An 18016-nucleotide genomic window follows, 5' to 3' on the forward strand; every position below is an offset into this window, starting at 1 on the left:
TGTACAGAAACCAGACGGCAGTTATAAGAGGCGAGGGGCAAGAAAGGGAAGCAGTGGTTGGGAAGGGAGTGAGACATGGTTGTAGCCTCTCCCCGATGTTATTCAATCTGTATATTGAGCAAGCAGTAAAGGAAACAAAACAAAAATTCGGAGTAGGTATTACAATCCATGGAGAAGAAATAAAAACTTTGAGGTTCGTCAATGACATTGTAATTCTGTCAGAGACAGCAAAGGACTTGGAAGAGCAGTTGAACGGAATGGACAGTGTCTTGAAAGGAGGATGTAAGATGAACATCAACAAAAGCAAAATGAGGATAATGGAATGTAGTCGAATTAAGTCGGGTGATGCTGAGGGAATTAGATTAGGAAATGAGACACTTAAAGTAGTAAAGGAGTTTTGCTATTTGGGGAGCAAAATAACTGATGATGGTCGAAGTAGACAAGATATAAAATGTAGAATGGCAATGGCAAGGAAAGCGTTTCTGAAGAAGAGAAATTTATTAACATCGAGTATAGATTTAAGGGTCAAGAAGTCGTTTCTGAAAGTATTTGTATGGAGTGTAGCCATGTATGGAAGTGAAACATGAACGATAAATAGTTTGGATAAGAAGAGAATAGAAGCTTTCGAAATGTGGTGCTACAGAAGAATGCTGAAGATTAGATTGGTAGATCACATAACTAATGATGAAGTATTCAAATGGCTCTGAGCACTGTGGGACTCAACATCTTAGGTCATAAGTCCCCTAGAACTTAGAACTACTTAAACCTAACTAACCTAAGGACATCACACACACCCATGCCCGAGGCAGGATTCGAACCTGCGACCGAAGCAGTCCCGCGGTTCCGGATTGCAGCGCCAGAACCGCTAGACCACCGCGGCCGGCGATGAAGTATTGGATAGAATTGGGGAGAAGAGGAGTTTGTGGCACAACTTGACAAAAAGAAGGGACCATTTAGTGGGACATGTTATGAGGCATCAAGGGATCACAAATTTAGCATTGGAGGGCAGAGTGGCCGGTAAAAATCGTAGAGGGAGACCGAGAGATGAATACACTAAGAAGATTCATAAGGATGTAGGTTGCAATTAGTACTGGAAGATGAAGAAGCTTGCATAGGATAGGGCAGCATGTAGAGCTGCGTCAAACTAGTCTCAGGACTGAAGACCACAACAACAACAACAACAACGGGGTATACCATTATTGTCAGTGAATCTTCTACTGTGTTCATCCTTTGCTATATATACGCTGAAGGAAACTGGTATAGGCATGCGTATTCAAATACAGAGATATGTAAACAGGCGGAATACGGCGCTGCGGTCGGCAACCACTATATAAGACAACAAGTGTCTGGCGCAGTTGTTAGATCGGTTACTGCTGCTACAATGCAGCTTATTAAGATTTATGTGAGTTGGAACATGCTGTTATAGTTGGCGTACGAACGACCGGACACAGCATCTCAGAGGTGGCGATGAAGTGGTGATTTTCCCGTACGAGCATTTCACGAGTGTACCGTGAATATCAGGAGTCCGGCAAAACATCAAATCTCCGACATCGCTGCGGTCGGAAAAAGATCTTGAAAGAACGGGACCAACGACGACTGAAGAGAATCGTTCAACGTGACAGAAGTGCAGCCCTTCCGCAAATTGCTGCAGACGTCAATGCTTGGCCATCAACAGGTGTCAGCGTGCGAAACATTCAACGAAACTTCATCGATATGGGCTTTTGGAGCTGAAGGCCCACTCGTGTTGATGACTGCACGTCACAAAGCTCTACGCCTCGCCTGGGCCCGTCAACACCGAAATTGGACTGTTGATGACTGGAAACATGTTGCCTGGTCGGACGAGTCTCGTTTCAAATTGTATCGAGCGGATGGAAGCGTACGGATGAGAAGACAATCTCATGAATCTATGGACACTGTATGTCAGCTGGGGACTATTCAAACTGGTGGAGGCTCTGTAATGGTGTGAGTCGCGTGGAGTTGGAGTGATATGGGACCCCTGATACGTCTAGATACGACTCTGACAGGTGGCACGTACGTAAGCATACTGTCTGATCACCTCCATCCACTCATGTCCACTGTGCATTCCGACGCACTTGGCGAAATTTCAGCTGGACAATGTTACATCTCACACGTCCAGAATTGCCACGGAGTTGTCCCAGGAACACTCTTCTGAGTTTAAAATACTTCCGCTGCCCATCAAACTGCCCAGGCATGAACATTAAGGGCATATCTGGGATGCCTTGGAACGTGCTGTTCAGAAGAGATCTTCAATTTAAATAATAAATTTAACACAAATATGCTAAATAAACTACCGAATTATGACTTTTATGAAAACAGTCGTCTTTTTATTTCTAATTAAGTATCGCACACAAATATACAGTTTTTATTGCAAATATACACTAACTAGTCATGGGATAGAGGGATGCACACATACAGAGGGCGATAATATCGCGTACACAAGGTATAAAAGAGCAGTACGTTGGCGACCTTGACGTTTGTACTCATATGATTCATATGAAAGCGTTTCCGACGAGGTTAATGGCCGCAAGACGGGATTTAACAGACTTTGAAAATGGAATGGTAGTTCGAGCTAGACGCTTCAGGGTGATTTCGGAAATAGTTAGGGAATTCAGTGTTCCGAGATCCACGAATTCAAGAGAGTGCCGAGACACTAATTTTCAGGCATTACATCTCACCACCGAGAACAAAGACGACGATGGCCATCACTTAACGACCGAGAGCAGCGGTGTTTGCGTAGAGTTGTCAGTGCTGACAGACAAGCAACACTGCGTGAAATAACCGGATAAGTCAGTGCGCGACGTACAACGAAAGTGTCCGTTAGGACAGTGCGACGAAATGTGGCGTAAACGGGCTATGACAGCAGACGAGCGATGTGGCTGCCTTTGCTAGCAGCACGACATGGCCTGCAGCACATCTTGTGGTCTCGTGACCGTATCAGTTGGACCTTAGACGACTGGAAAACCGTGGCCTGGTCAGATGAGTCATGATTTCAGTTGGTGAGAAACGATGGTAGGGCTCGCTTGTAGTGAAGAATCCATGAAGCCTTGGACCCAAGTTGTCAACAAGGAACTGTGCAAGTTAATAGTGGCTCCATAATGGTGTGGGCTATGTTTACATGTAATGGACTGGATCCTCTGGATGTTCGGCTAATTGGAGACCATTTACAGTCATTCATTGACTTCATGTTCCCAAAAAAAAGATTGTTTTGGGTTGGCAGGAGAGCCAACACCGGGTACTAGAGGAAGCCGAAAGGCACGCGTTTTAGCTCACGCAGGCTGGCGTGAGGTCTGGAACAGGACAAGGAATTTAGACTTTAGAAAAACGGACGCAGCTGGTGGAATACTTAACTTTAATCCATTAATGATGAGCGTCGCTCTTGACTGTACATGACTCAGTATCAATAGTAACTGGTAATGGCGCCTTGCTAGGTCGTAGCAAATGACGTAGTTGAAGGCTATGCTAACTATCGTCTCGGCAAAGGAGAGCGTATTTTGTCAGTGAACCATCGCTAGCAAAGTCGGTTGTACAACTGGGCTGAGTGCTAGGAAGTCTCTCTAGACCTGCCGTGTGGCGGGCGGCGCTCGGTCTGCAATCACTGATAGTGGCGACACGCGGGTCCGACGTATACTAACGGACCGCGGCCGATTTATAGGCTACCACCTACAAGTGTGGTGTCTGGCGGTGACACCACAAAGATGTAATTTTTATGGATGACAGTGCGCCAAGTCACCGGGCCACACGTATACGCAAATGGTTTGAAAAACATTCTGCACAGTTCGAGCGGATGATTTGGCCACACTTGTCGCTCGACATGAATCGCATCGGACTTTTGTGGGACGTAATGGAGAGATCAGTTCGTGCACAGAATCCTGCAACGCGAACAGTTTCACAAATATGGACGGCTATTGGGGCAGCATGGTTCAATATTCTAACTACTTGTTGAGTCCATGCCACGTCGTGTTGCTGCAATACGCCGGCAAAAGAAGGTCTGACACGATATTAGGAGGTATTCCACGACTTTTGTCACTTGAGTGTAAATTCTTAATTACCGACGTGTTAAAAAGTTTGTTAATAAAGTTTTTTTCAATTAAAGAAAACATTATAATTTATTTTTGTCATTTTTACGTATCTTATTCTTCACATAAATGCACATAGACCAAGAATCTTTGTTTAAAAATTTGTCACTGCTGGCGGTCGCACCGGGCTGCTCGCGTGGTTGACAAGAACTTGATCAGAGTGCCACTCTGCCCGTCGAGAACTCGATCTTACTTTTGAATGTTACAGATGCTCGGAGAAACTTCAAAGTCCATTTTCTCAACAATTTTTGAGAATTCCATGTAACTGCTTTGTGGGACTGGTATTTGAATTCTGAACCTCACGAACCATAAATATAAAAAAATACGAAAATCCGATTGCTATGTGGTCTCCTTGTAAGATAAAACATTAATATCAGGCTTTTTATACTAATGTTTTGAATCATTTCCGAAGTATCATTTTCAGACTCTGCTAAGAACATACCAAAGCGGACTCTTAGATTTGTCAGTACATTAACAGCACCACATATTGTTACTCTGTAGATGGGACTGATAAATCGTATGGCCGCTTTGTTTTAATGTAAAGGAAATAACTAAAAATGAATACAATTAACAATAAAACAATTATTTAGTAAAGGTTCTATCCTCCTATGTATTTATAAATACAATATCAAATTAAGAACATGATTTTATAAGCTCTATTCTAGTTAAGAAAGGCTCTTTAATTTTAGAGAAAGAAAAGGAAGGAAGGTGATATACTTTCGATATGAAGTCATGGGCTTCAATAATTTCGTAATAGAAACCACCGAACTGTTACAGAAAGATTAAATACGGGGACGTAGAGAAGTTAACATACAGCCTCTACGTCGTTCTCTTCCTCTACAGAAGCACTTTTGTAACTTGTGTTTACTACAGTGATGTAATTGGTTATAATTGAAACTGAAATTAATATTTTCTTTAATTGTGTGAGAACATTAGACTGTAAAGCAGTTTAATATTGGATCTTTCACCAGTTTTAATTGTATGTTGTTGGTTTTTTTTCTTGTTTTGCAAATTTCGACGAATAATGCGTCAAATGTTTCACAGTCATACGAAGTACTAAATCTATGTGCGGATGTTTAGAAATTTCTATTACTTTGAGAGGTTGTGACGAATATTGACTATGTCTAGAAATATACGATTTGACATTTGTGACATTAAAAAATCAGGTCAGTTGTGTAAATTTCGCAACTGCGGCTGAGTCACAAACTGTTACATGCGTGAATCCCGCACTCGTAATAGCACAAGATGGCGGCGCGTGTTCGCACACTGCACGCGCAGGCAGACGTGATCTCGGCCGAAGATTCGGCAGAAGATGAATAGGACGGGGCGGCCCAGCTGTTTGGCCTCCGCGGTCGCCGGATTTAGCTGCGGGCGCTTTTTTCCTTGTGGAACGGCACGAATAGTCTAATTTACAAGAGACCGGCAGAATGAGACGATCTGCTCGCACGAATCCCAGCCGCGGCCGGCGTGCCTCGACTGAGCAGTAGCGGGGGAGTTCAAAACCGAACTTAGTTTTGATTTATTCACTACAAAGAAAGACACGTTTCCTCTACTTGAGTCACGTCTGGACATTACGAGCTTTGTAGCCCTTTCAATAATATAATGGGGAAACTATGCAGTTGTGAAGGAGTTTGCTGCTAATAGTTCATTCAACGAGACAAAACTTTCCTATTGGTCACTACATGGTATTTTATACAGTCTGTTTCGAGTTATCTTGGGCATCAGTCCTTAAATTTGCTGTTCAAAATAAGGAATACTGACAGCGATCCAAGAAGAAAACGTCAGTTGTGTCCATTTGACTGCTTGTGAAGTCGATGGTGCTCATTACATTAAAAGATATATGACAAAAACAATGGGAAGGTGCAGTACATAAATGTCGTGTGACTAGGGCCTTCCGTCGGCTAGACCGTTCGCCGGGTGCAACTCTTTCGATTTGACGCCACTCGACTTGCTCGTCGATGGGGATGAAATGATCATGATTAGGACAACACAACACCCAGTCCCTGAGCGGAGAAAATCTCCGACCCAGCCGGGAACCGAACCCGGTCCCTCAGCATTGACATCTTGTAGCCCTGACCACTCACCTACCGGGGGCGGAGGAGGTGCGGTGCCCAATGTTAAGAGAGGCTACGGAACACCAACCCAATATGGAAGGAGACAAGACTGCTACGTCCTTGAAATTGTCAGTATTAACTTACGCTGTTCACGTTATTAGAATGGTGAACTATTCGTACAAAAACATCCAAGAAAAACTTCATAAACTCGTCGCCTAATTACTTTTGAAAGTTTACATTATGCAAAGGAAGGGTCTTCCTATAGGTGTCCGCAAAGGACGCGTGGAGGACGGGTGAGGGGGTGAGGATGGCAACAGGGGTCACTTGTGCCCATTCCCTCCTGGAATTTAAAAAACAGGGCTTTTTATTCACTACAGAATCCTCATACACCTCCAGAAGTGATTTCCAGTTATTCTGCTACACCTCTCGTTTAGCCAGTTGTAGAATCGGTGGCTGATCGCAGTGAGATAATACTATGGATTTAGCAGCAGCTGTGTAACTTACGTATGAAATTTGTTCGGTCTCGAACGGATTAAAAACAATAGAGATGCCCATGCAACCAGGGACTCATTAATATAAAACAATCACATCAAATTAGTTGTTAATTTATAGTTGTGGCATGTAACTAAACACTGGCTCAAGCGCCAAGAATATGATTTAGAGGTAATCAACAAAATATGTATAGCAGTTATAAAAAAGAAACATAATAAAAGTTGCGGATCCCGACACAAACACAAAAACTATACAGATTTCATGTCATATATATATATATATATATATATATATATATATATATATATATATACACACTCCTGGAAATGGAAAAAAGAACACATTGACACCGGTGTGTCAGACCCACCATACTTGCTCCGGACACTGCGAGAAGGCTGTACAAGCAATGATCACACGCACGGCACAGCGGACACACCAGGAACCGCGGTGTTGGCCGTCGAATGGCGCTAGCTGCGCAGCATTTGTGCACCGCCGCCGTCAGTGTCAGCCAGTTTGCCGTGGCATACGGAGCTCCATCGCAGTCTTTAACACTGGTAGCATGCCGCGACAGCGTGGACGTGAACCGTATGTGCAGTTGACGGACTTTGAGCGAGGGCGTATAGTGGGCATGCGGGAGGCCGGGTGGACGTACCGCCGAATTGGTCAACACGTGGGGCGTGAGGTCTCCACAGTACATCGATGTTGTCGCCAGTGGTCGGCGGAAGGTGCACGTGCCCGTCGACCTGGGACCGGACCGCAGCGACGCACGGATGCACGCCAAGACCGTAGGATCCTACGCAGTGCCGTAGGGGACCGCACCGCCACTTCCCAGCAAATTAGGGACACTGTTGCTCCTGGGGTATCGGCGAGGACCATTCGCAACCGTCTCCATGAAGCTGGGCTACGGTCCCGCACACCGTTAGGCCGTCTTCCGCTCACGCCCCAACATCGTGCAGCCCGCCTCCAGTGGTGTCGCGACAGGCGTGAATGGAGGGACGAATGGAGACGTGTCGTCTTCAGCGATGAGAGTCGCTTCTGCCTTGGTGCCAATGATGGTCGTATGCGTGTTTGGCGCCGTCCAGGTGAGCGCCACAATCAGGACTGCATACGACCGAGGCACACAGGGCCAACACCCGGCAACATGGTGTGGGGAGCGATCTCCTACACTGGCCGTACACCACTGGTGATCGTCGAGGGGACACTGAATAGTGCACGGTACATCCAAACCGTCATCGAACCCATCGTTCTACCATTCCTAGACCGGCAAGGGAACTTGCTGTTCCAACAGGACAATGCACGTCCGCATGTATCCCGTGCCACCCAACGTGCTCTAGAAGGTGTAAGTCAACTACCCTGGCCAGCAAGATCTCCGGATCTGTCCCCCATTGAGCATGTTTGGGACTGCATGAAGCGTCGTCTCACGCGGTCTGCACGTCCAGCACGAACGCTGGTCCAACTAGGGCGCCAGGTGCAAATGGCATGGCAAGCCGTTCCACAGGACTACATCCAGCATCTCTACGATCGTCTCCATGGGAGAATAGCAGCCTGCATTGCTGCGAAAGGTGGATATACACTGTACTAGTGCCGACATTGTGCATGCTCTGTTGCCTGTGTCTATGTGCCTGTGGTTCTGTCAGTGTGATCATGTGATGTATCTGACCCCAGGAATGTGTCAATAAAGTTTCCCCTTCCTGGGACAATGAATTCACGGTGTTCTTATTTCAATTTCCAGGAGTGTATATATATATATATATATATATATATATATATATATATATATATATATGTGTGTGTGTGTGTGTGTGTGTGTGTTAGTGTGTGTGTGTGTGTGTGTGTGTGTGTGTGTTTTCTTCTACGTCATTTGGTTTAAGAATAAAATGATACCTTATTCGAAGAGACTGAAACGTAACATAAATAGCGACACAAGTGCCATCATACCCATATTCATTCATTTTACAAAGTTCTCATAAAACAACTTAGTCTCGTCTTTTGCAAATAGGAACATTTTAGCTAAATCCCTTCTCTTTTTTTCAGACAACCTAGGTTCACAGTGTAGTGTTTCCAGTTGCACCTGTTGAACATCACAAGGCACACCGTTCCTCTTCCTTGAATTCTTCAACTGCATTCAGATTTTAGCAAATTTGTAGTACCCCTATCCATTCAGCACTTAGGTCGATCCACTGTTCGCATGAAATATGCACAGTGGTGAAATTCATATTTTTTCAGTAGCTGACTTATGGTTCGTAAAAATCTCTCTCTTGCGTACCAGTCGATGTGAATGACGTTGCGGGCGTAGCCTCAACGGTGAGGCTAACTAAATCTTTCGAACTCCACACATACTTAGACTCTTTCGGTTCTCAATGGGAGCAAAATCAAGATCGCAAGACAAGAGTCTCCTTTCACCAGAAATATATGTTCTGTTTCCGTAAAGTAACCCTTTTCTGTTAGGTAAGTAAACGATTCCATGCAAATGGTTAATTATAACCTCATAATCAGAACGATGCTTGTTGTCGATACAAAATTCGTTTCAATAATAAATCAAACGCATTAGAAAAATTTACTTTGATTCCAACCCTTACAACAAATGTTAAAGTGTCAGCAAAGGTCTACCTGGTGCTTGAGAGCTTCTTTAGCTGGGACCCCATTATTGTCTTTTCGAGTCTTACCCACGCGGCTCAGTTTCTTTCTTTCATTTTGAGCACTACCTACACCTCTCTTCCTCCGTTTTGGCACAGTTTGCCATTCCTTTTTGCTATACTGTGTATTATTTACAAGTAATGATTACTTCATCAATGCAGTTCCAAACAAGCCACACAGTTACTTCAATAGTCTGCAGCTCACACAAGTGCACACCAAGACACTAACAGAGAGTTGGCACGTGACTCGTTATCTGAACGTCGATGTTGGTCTTAGACACGAATGCCATCACTAGACAGTTGTATACTCTGTTTCCAGCTGTTCTGGCACTTGTGTGAGAATATATGGGTTTGGATTTGTCATTTACAGTGGAATTTCACCAATAACTGAAATTTCCCTTTTTGGTGCTTGATCCGTTATTTACATACATGCCACAATTACTGATAAAGGTAATCACAGACTATATTCTGATACGAAAATATTTTTATTCAGCTAACATGCACATGATCCACGTTGTGGAGATTAATAAATAAGGTTTTTCCTCAATACTCGGCTTATCCTTACCAAGGAAAGTTTCACCCTTGGTGTCACAAGTCAGTACCGTAACGTTCATCTAAAGTATGTATTTCTTAGCATACACGCAATCCCTACTGTACTGGAGACGGTACACAATGTTCGCTAGCGGTAAGCAGGTTAGCCCTCGTTAAGAACACAGACTTCTGACATCTGTAAAAACTATTCAACTGTAAGTTACTTTGTTTAATCACAATTTATTCTTATCCCTTCCGTTTCTAACTAGTTCAACTAAACAGGAAGGAGAAGTATATTTATCTACGGTGATCGCAAATAGAACCGATCGTTACTCCAAACGCTACAGGATCCAGTTCCAGACAGCAGGGGCTAGGTATTTTTTTTTAGGGGTCATCTTGCAACAGTTAAAACAAACGTTCTGCAGCCGTAATGCCGTGTGCGAACAGTGCGTTCATGTCGAGACGAAACAGCTCACCATCAACAGGGAGAAAATAAAAGAAGTCGCGATTCCCGAGAACAATAATAGAACTCTAGAAACATGCCGTTAGCCACTAGCTTCCAAGACAGAGAGGAAATCTTTCAGGCTGCTAATTAACAGTAAAAAGTATAAAGAACAGTGAAGCTGGATTGTGGACTGGTAACATACGTACGAGGACTAGGTATGTCAAGAACCAAAATCTGACATTTTGGATATGATGCTTTCTTAAGTTATGTAATTTGCCACGACTAGAATGACAAATACACCCCGTTCCTTTATCGGAGTAGAGCCTTCCTCTTGCTAGTAATCATTCACTGAGGAGGCAATGCAGGAAGATCTGCAGCGGATAGGTACTTGGTGCAGGGAGTGGCAACTGACCCTTAACAAAGAAAAATGTAATGTATTGCGAATACATAGAAAGAAGGATCCTTTATTGTATGATTATATGATAGCGGAACAAACACTGGTAGCAGTTGCTTCTGTAAAATACCTGGGAGTATGCGTGCGGAACGATTTGAAGTGGAATGATCACATAAAATTAATTGTTGGTAAGGCGGGTGCCAGGTTGAGATTCATTGGGAGAGTCCTTAGAAAATGTAGTCCATCAACAAAGGAGGTGGCTTACAAAACAGTGGTTCGACCTATACTTGAGTATTGCTCATCAGTGTGGGATCCGTATCAGGTCGGGTTGACAGAGAAGATAGAGAACATCCAAAGAAGAACGGCGCGTTTCGTCACAGGGTTATTTGGTAAGCGTGATAGCGTTACGGACATGTTTAGCAAACTCAAGTGGCAGATTCTGCAAGAGAGGCGCTCTGCATCGCGGTGTAGCTTGCTGTCCAGGTTTCGACAGGGTGCGTTTCTGGATGATGTATCGAATATATTGCTTCCCCCTACTTATACCTCCCGAGGAGATCACGAATGTAAAATTAGAGAGATCCCAGCGCGCACGGAGGCTCTCCGGCAGTCGTTCTTCCCGCGAACCATACGCGACTGGAACAGGAAAGGGAGATAATGACAGTGGCACGTAAAGTGCCCTCCGCCACACAACGTTGGGTGGCTTGCGGAGTATAAATGTAGATGTAGTTGTAGAACAGTCATGAGATTCTAACGTCGTGCCGGACCCTCGTTTACCCGGCGTAGCGCCGCAACGCGCCATGGCATGGATTCAACGAGCCGTTGGAAGTCCCTGCAGAAATAATAAGTCATGTTGCTTCTATAGCCGTCCATAATGAATTGTGAACGTGTTGACGGTGCAGGATTTTGTGAACAAACTGAGCTCTCGATTATGTCTCATAAATGTTCAATGGGGTTCATGTCGGGCGATCTGGGTAACCATATCATTCGTTCGAATTGTCCGGAATGTCTTTCAAACCAATCGCGAACAATTGTGGCCTGGTTACATGGCGCATTTTCATGCACAAAAATTCCATCGTCATTTGGGAACATGACTACCATGAATGGCTGCAAACGTTCCCTATGCAGCCGAGCATAACCATTTCCATTCAATTGAATGTCCCATGCGTCTACCTTCAGCCACCATTGCGCGTTCAAAGTCCGTTAAATCTGGTCGTGCGGCTGTAATCACGTCGGGAATCTTTTCACACGAATTACCTGAGTACAGCCACGCCAGTGCACTGCCCTTTCACACCTTGTGTACGCGATACTACCACCATCTGTATATGTGCATATCGCTATACTACGACTTCTGTCATCTCAGTGCGAAATCTAAGCATATGGCACTATTTTCGAAGAATGTAATAGCTTAATCGTAGCTATGAGGGCCACATTTAACTATGAGTAGCTCTTTCCTCCTAATCTCTGTACGTCCATTTTTATACATGTGGGACCTCGGCTGTCCATTATGAAACACCTTCAGCCATCCAGATTTCCAGTTGTTATTTTATTTGAGAAACCAGTTTCAGAGCTACATTAGTTCATCTTACGGCCCCTGATCGACGTGTAGGAAGAATCCCACCTCTGGTCCAGTCAAAGTAGGGACCAGCGTTCAGTGAGTGGTATCACTGAGATCTCTTCTTGTCATAGCAATAACTTCGATCATCACTTGCCATCTATTCGGCAAGTGACGATCGAAGGGATCTCTGTGTCAAAGATCAACGGATACCAGTCACTGGAGTCTGTCACTATTTGGGAGGGACCAGAGGTGTAATTCTTCCTACACGTCGGTCAAGGGGTCTAAAGATTGCGTAATGTGGTGCTGGAACTGGTTGCTCAAATAAAGTAACTGGAAATTTAGATGCCTTATGGATGAAGGTTATTATTATTATCAACAATAATAGCATTGTTATTTATTGAGTAATTCACTTTAACATGATACATGATTTAAACAGCACGTCATTACTATGTCAGTTCTCCAAGAACCTTTTTGCAAACGTTCAGCGCAACTTCTTTCTAGATTTGCCAGCAGAATGAAAGATACAGAATTAAATACGAGGGCTACTTTTTTCCAGCCTCCGATCGATCGCAGGATGGAAATCACAGCGAAAATCAAAAGTGTTTATTGGCACCTATTAGCTATACCTTCCAGCAACTCTCTTCATAGTCGCCCTTCTGAATCGGACATTTGTCGTTGTGTTGTTTCAACTTTCCAATGTCCTCGTCACAGAAGCCAGCCGCCTGTGCTTTTTTTCAGTTCTCTACGCTGTTCTGCAGCTCGTTGTCTGTGCCAAAATGCTGTCCTCATAAACAACTGTTCATATGACCGAAGAAATGTAAATCAAAGAGAGCCTGGCTGTACGGTGGATGATCAGACACTTCCCATCGAAAACGCTACAAGGACGTCGTTGTTCCAGCTGCATTGTGCGGCCGGGCGTTGTCATGAAGAAGGAAACTCGTGACAGTTATTTTATGTGGGCTGCATGAAATTATGAAAAATCAGACGCTATTCTTCTAAGCATCTCTATATGCTCAGTGTGCGCTCAGAACTCAAAAGTACGACGTGAATACGATAGATAGGCATACTAGAGACACACATGTTTATAAGACAAACAATTCAGTCACGACTCTCATTCACGATGAAGCACCAGAAGACATATAGCGGGTACAAAGTAGCAAAATAAAAAAAGATAATAGAATAAATTGGGATGAATAAGAGCCCCTTATGGTTCTGTTTAGCGCTTCATTCACTGTTATCAATGCTCCCTTCAACCGGATATCGATTTGTAGTCAAAAAAGTTTCAACGGACTAAGCTATTAAGTCAGCTGATGTATATGGACCACATTAAACTGTATGCTTCTATAAGTTCACAGGTGAAACATCTTCCACAAATAATAAAAGCATTCTCTAAGAACACATCATTTTCCAGAGACAAATGTCGAAACTGAATACAACGACAGACAAGACCTAAACTACTTGATGTGAGATGGGTGATGGTACCATTACTGAGCTTATGAATACGACGCATGCCATTACTTAAGTGTCATTTAAGCGAGAAGTTTAATGCGTATCAAAACAACCCAATATTAAGTTTTTTAATTTTTTGCCATCGTTTAGTTGTCTAATGTAACAGATCACTTCTTTTGGCTAATGAAGAAATATGGTGGTACATTGTGTGTGTTCTTGCTCGACAAAAGAGTCATTATTCTAGCCATATGCAACGAAAGTTGTAAATCTGATTCTGAAACTGGCATTTAAAGCATATATTGTAGTTAGATTTAGAGGTTTTTGCAAGATCCGAAGTACATTCACAGCGTGTAAAAAATTGTTTCTTTTAACACTGTCAAGCCGTTTTTTGAAGTCGACAAATCGTGAGTGTACTTCCTGATCATGTTACTGTTTCTTTCCTTTGTGTATATATGTCAACCATAAATAGGACTCTTCGGAAATTGCTTGCGCATTATCAAGAATATGTTCAATATGAATTGTGAGCTAAGAGTTTTGTTCGCTGTGTGTAGCAGTGAGGTACTTTTGTACTTGGCAAATACGGTAGGATTGCGTTTTTGTTGATGTATTGGGTATACGAGAACTTCCTTTTAGTCTCCAAGTAGTCATACATTTTAAATATTTCTTGCTACAGATTTTCTATAAAAAGGAAATTCTGTGTTTTATAAACTTGCAACTATATGAAATTTGTGATTGTAGTCTTATTTTTATTATTTTTATCTTGTACTAAGTATCACTTCATCAGTGGGGATGCCTCTACAATTGGATCAGATGTTTTGATTTTCAGTTTGTTACTTTGATTTATTGGCATTATTATACTTGTTATTATTATAAATGTTATAGTAACTACCACTGAAGTACACGCTGTCATTTTGCCATTAGAGTAATGACCCTTTTTAAGGATTACAAGTATGATGTAGTGATTAATTGGTCTCTATCGAGATTCATCTGATCAAAAGACCCTGGACAGCTATTTGTGGACATTAATATGGGTGTGTCGACCCTTTGCACTTATTATTACTTGAACTGAACAAGAGACATTTCTGAATGTCTATGGAGGATTGGCAGCCTATTCTTCCTCAAAAGCCCAAACCAAAGAAGACAGTGATGTTGGACGCTGGGATCTGGAGCGAAGTCAACGTTCTAACTCATCCCAAAAGTTTCCCGTCAGGTTCAGTCGGCGCTCTGGTGAAGCCTATCCATTGCAGGAACATTATTGTCCACAAAACCATTGCCCCACAGATGCTGCTGTGTGGCATGATGCATTCTCATGCTGATATAATCATCGTCTTAGAAATGTTCCTCTGCTTATGTTGTGCACAGTGTTGTAAAATATGTTGATATCCTTCCGTATTCACCGTTCTCGTAAGTGGAATAAAGGGATCATCCCCCAGGAGATACATCCCCTTACCGTAACCCAACCTCCTCCGTAATCCACCGTTGATACTACACATGAAGGCAGGTAGAATTCTCCAGGCGCTGTTCCAGCTGATTGCCACAAGGTACAGCGCGATTCATCACTCCAGATCATTCATTTCCAGTCATCCACTATCCAATGGCGTCTTTTTACGCCACCTGAAGCGTCGCTTAGCACTGAGTACATGAATGCGTGGCTCACGAGGAGCTGCCCGACCAGTGTATCCCATTCTTTTTAACTTCCTGCCCACAGTCATTGAGCTAACTGGACTTCTGCTAGCACTTTTCAACTCACTCCTTCCGCTGAATTCATGGGAATTTTTATTTTACAACCTCACTCCACAATGTTCGACAGTCCCTGTCCATTAGTGCGCGAGGTTTGCAGGTCTACCTGGTCTTGCTTTAACTGTGATTGTTCATTCGCTTTTCCTCTTCATAACCACTTCACCAACAGTCGACTTGGGCAGCTTCAGATGGGTTGAAACGTTTTGTTGCTCAGGTAGACATCCAATGACTAGTCCACGTTCGAAGTCACTGAGCTCGGCTGTCGGACCGATCCTGTGCATACTGCTTCTCTACTGACAACATAATACTCCCACGCCTACTTCTATACTGCGAGGTCCGCCTCTCGTTACATATGGCGGCGAGTTCCGCATTACAGAGGTCGTCCAATTACTTCTGATCAGAAAAGTGTTCGTAGAATCACATCCCGAAAGGTTGCACAAGACCTTAATGCAGCACTCGGTGAAGAATGGGCTGCCGTTCCACAAGTAAACTTCCAGCACCTGACTGAACGTATGTCTGCGAAAGTGGAAGCAGTCATCAAGGCTAAGGGTGGGTCGACGCCGTATTGAATTCCAGCGTTACCGCTGGAGGGCGCCACGAATTTGTAGGTCATTTTCAGGCAGGTGTCAGGATACGTTTGATCACATTGCTTTTATTCCCAAACGGCTGCAGTGAAAACATTCCTTTCGAATTGCTGGTATCGATAAAGAATCAGTGAGCTTTGAGGACAACGTGGATATCCAACACTGTTATGACTCGGCATGAGTGTATGTTGAGCTGGTTGCGACTAAGTCGCAGAGTGTGACACACCACTTTCCTTGTGTTGCAGGAGGACCTCCCGCCAGAGCAGATCGCCGGTGAGTGGCTGTCGCCGCCGGGGTGGAAGCTCAGCGGCGCTCCCTGAGGGCCTGCCCCCTTGGCTACTCGCCTCCCTGTCACGGAGACTGAGGTCCTTGGGCGATTAACACGTCGTGCGCGTCTCTCCAGCAAATATTACAACTGTGACATCTGGTATCGCTCTATCAAAACTACACTGAGGAGACAAAAATCATGGGATAGCGGTATGTACATACACAGATGCCGGTAGTATCGCGTACACAACGTATAAAAGGACAGTGTATTGGCGGAACTGTCACTTGTACTCCGGTGATCCACGTGAAAAGGTTTCCTCCGCCACACACCGTCAGGTGGCTTGCGGAGTGTGGACGTGGATGTAGATGTAGATGCTTATGGCCGCACGACGGGGATTAACAGACTTTGAACGCCGAATGGCAGTTTCAGTTAGCCACGTAAGTCATTCCATTTCGGAAACAGTTAGCGAATACAGTTTTCCGAGATCTACAGTGTCAAGTGTTTGTCGAGAATACCAAATTTCAGGCATTACCCCTCACCAGGCACAACGGATTCCACTTATCGACCGAGAACACCAGTGTTTGCGTAGAGTTGTCACTGCTAACGGACAAGCAATACTGTGTGAAATAACAGTCGAAATCAATGTGGGCCGTACGACGAACGTATTCGTTAGGTCAATGAAGCTAGTGGGCTGTGGCAGTCGAGCGTCGACTGGAGTGCCTTTGCTAAACACACGAAATCGCCTGCAGTGTCTTTCCTGGGCTCCTGATCATGTCTGCTAGACCCTATACTACTGGAAAACCGTGGACTGGTCAGGTGAGTCCCGATTCCAGTTGGTAAAAGCTGATGGTAGGGTTCGAGTGTGCCGCGGACCCTATGAAGCTATCGACCCGATTTGTCAACAAGACACTGTGCAAGCTGGTGGCGGCTTTGCAATGATGTTGGCTGTATTTACGAGCAATGGACTGGTTCCTCTGAGTCAAATGAATCATTAACTGGAAATCTTTATGTTCAGCTGCCTGGAGATCATCTGCAGCCATTCATATACCTCATGTTCCCAAACAACTGTCATATCACCAGCCAACAATTGTTCGCATCTGGTTTGAGGAACATTCTGGACAATTCGACCGAATGATTTGGCCACCCAAATCGCCTGTAGTGCAGCAACTCGACGTGGCATAGAGTCAACAAGTCATTGGAACGATCCTGCAGAAATGTGGAGCCATACTGCCCCTATCGCCCTCAGAACTGCGAAAGTGTTGACGCTGCAGTATTTTGTGCATGAACTGACCGCTCCATTATGTCCCATAAATGTTCGATGGGATTCATGTCGGACGATCTGGTTGGCCAAGTCATTCGCTCGAATTGTTCAGAATGTTCTACAAACCAGTCGCGAACCGCTGTGCTCCAGTGACATGGCGCACTGTCATCTGTAAAAATGAAGTCCGTGAATGGCTTCAGATGGTTTCCAAGTAGCCTAACATCACCATTTCCAGTCAGTTATCAGTTCAGTCGGACCAGAGGACCAAATGTATTCCATGTAAACACAACACAGACCATTATGGAGGCACCACGAGTTTGCACATTGCCTTGTTGACAACTCGTGTCCATGCCCCCGTTTCATCAGCGCCACACTCGAACCCTACCATCAGCTCTTACCAACTGAAATCGGGACACATCTCTCCAGGCCACGGTTTTCCAATCGTCTAGGGTCCAATCGGTATGGTCACGATCCTAGCAAAGGCCCTGCAGATGATGTCGTGCTGTTAGC

The 18016-nt window shown here is 44.2% G+C and overlaps 1 protein-coding gene across 1 annotated transcript in view; it reads left to right on the forward strand.

Annotated features, from left to right (window-relative positions):
• The window catches only part of LOC126457143 (troponin C, isoallergen Bla g 6.0301), a 164442-nt gene that overhangs the window by 97615 nt on the left and 48811 nt on the right, over window positions 1-18016 (forward strand). The window contains exon 2 of the mRNA XM_050093215.1: window positions 16223-16250. Within this exon, the coding sequence (XP_049949172.1) occupies window positions 16223-16250 (28 nt within the window). The remainder of the gene's footprint in view (window positions 1-16222; window positions 16251-18016) is intronic.

Source organism: Schistocerca serialis, chromosome 1, assembly GCF_023864345.2.
Source record: "Schistocerca serialis cubense isolate TAMUIC-IGC-003099 chromosome 1, iqSchSeri2.2, whole genome shotgun sequence".
In the NCBI taxonomy this organism is placed as follows: Eukaryota; Metazoa; Arthropoda; class Insecta; order Orthoptera; family Acrididae; genus Schistocerca; species Schistocerca serialis.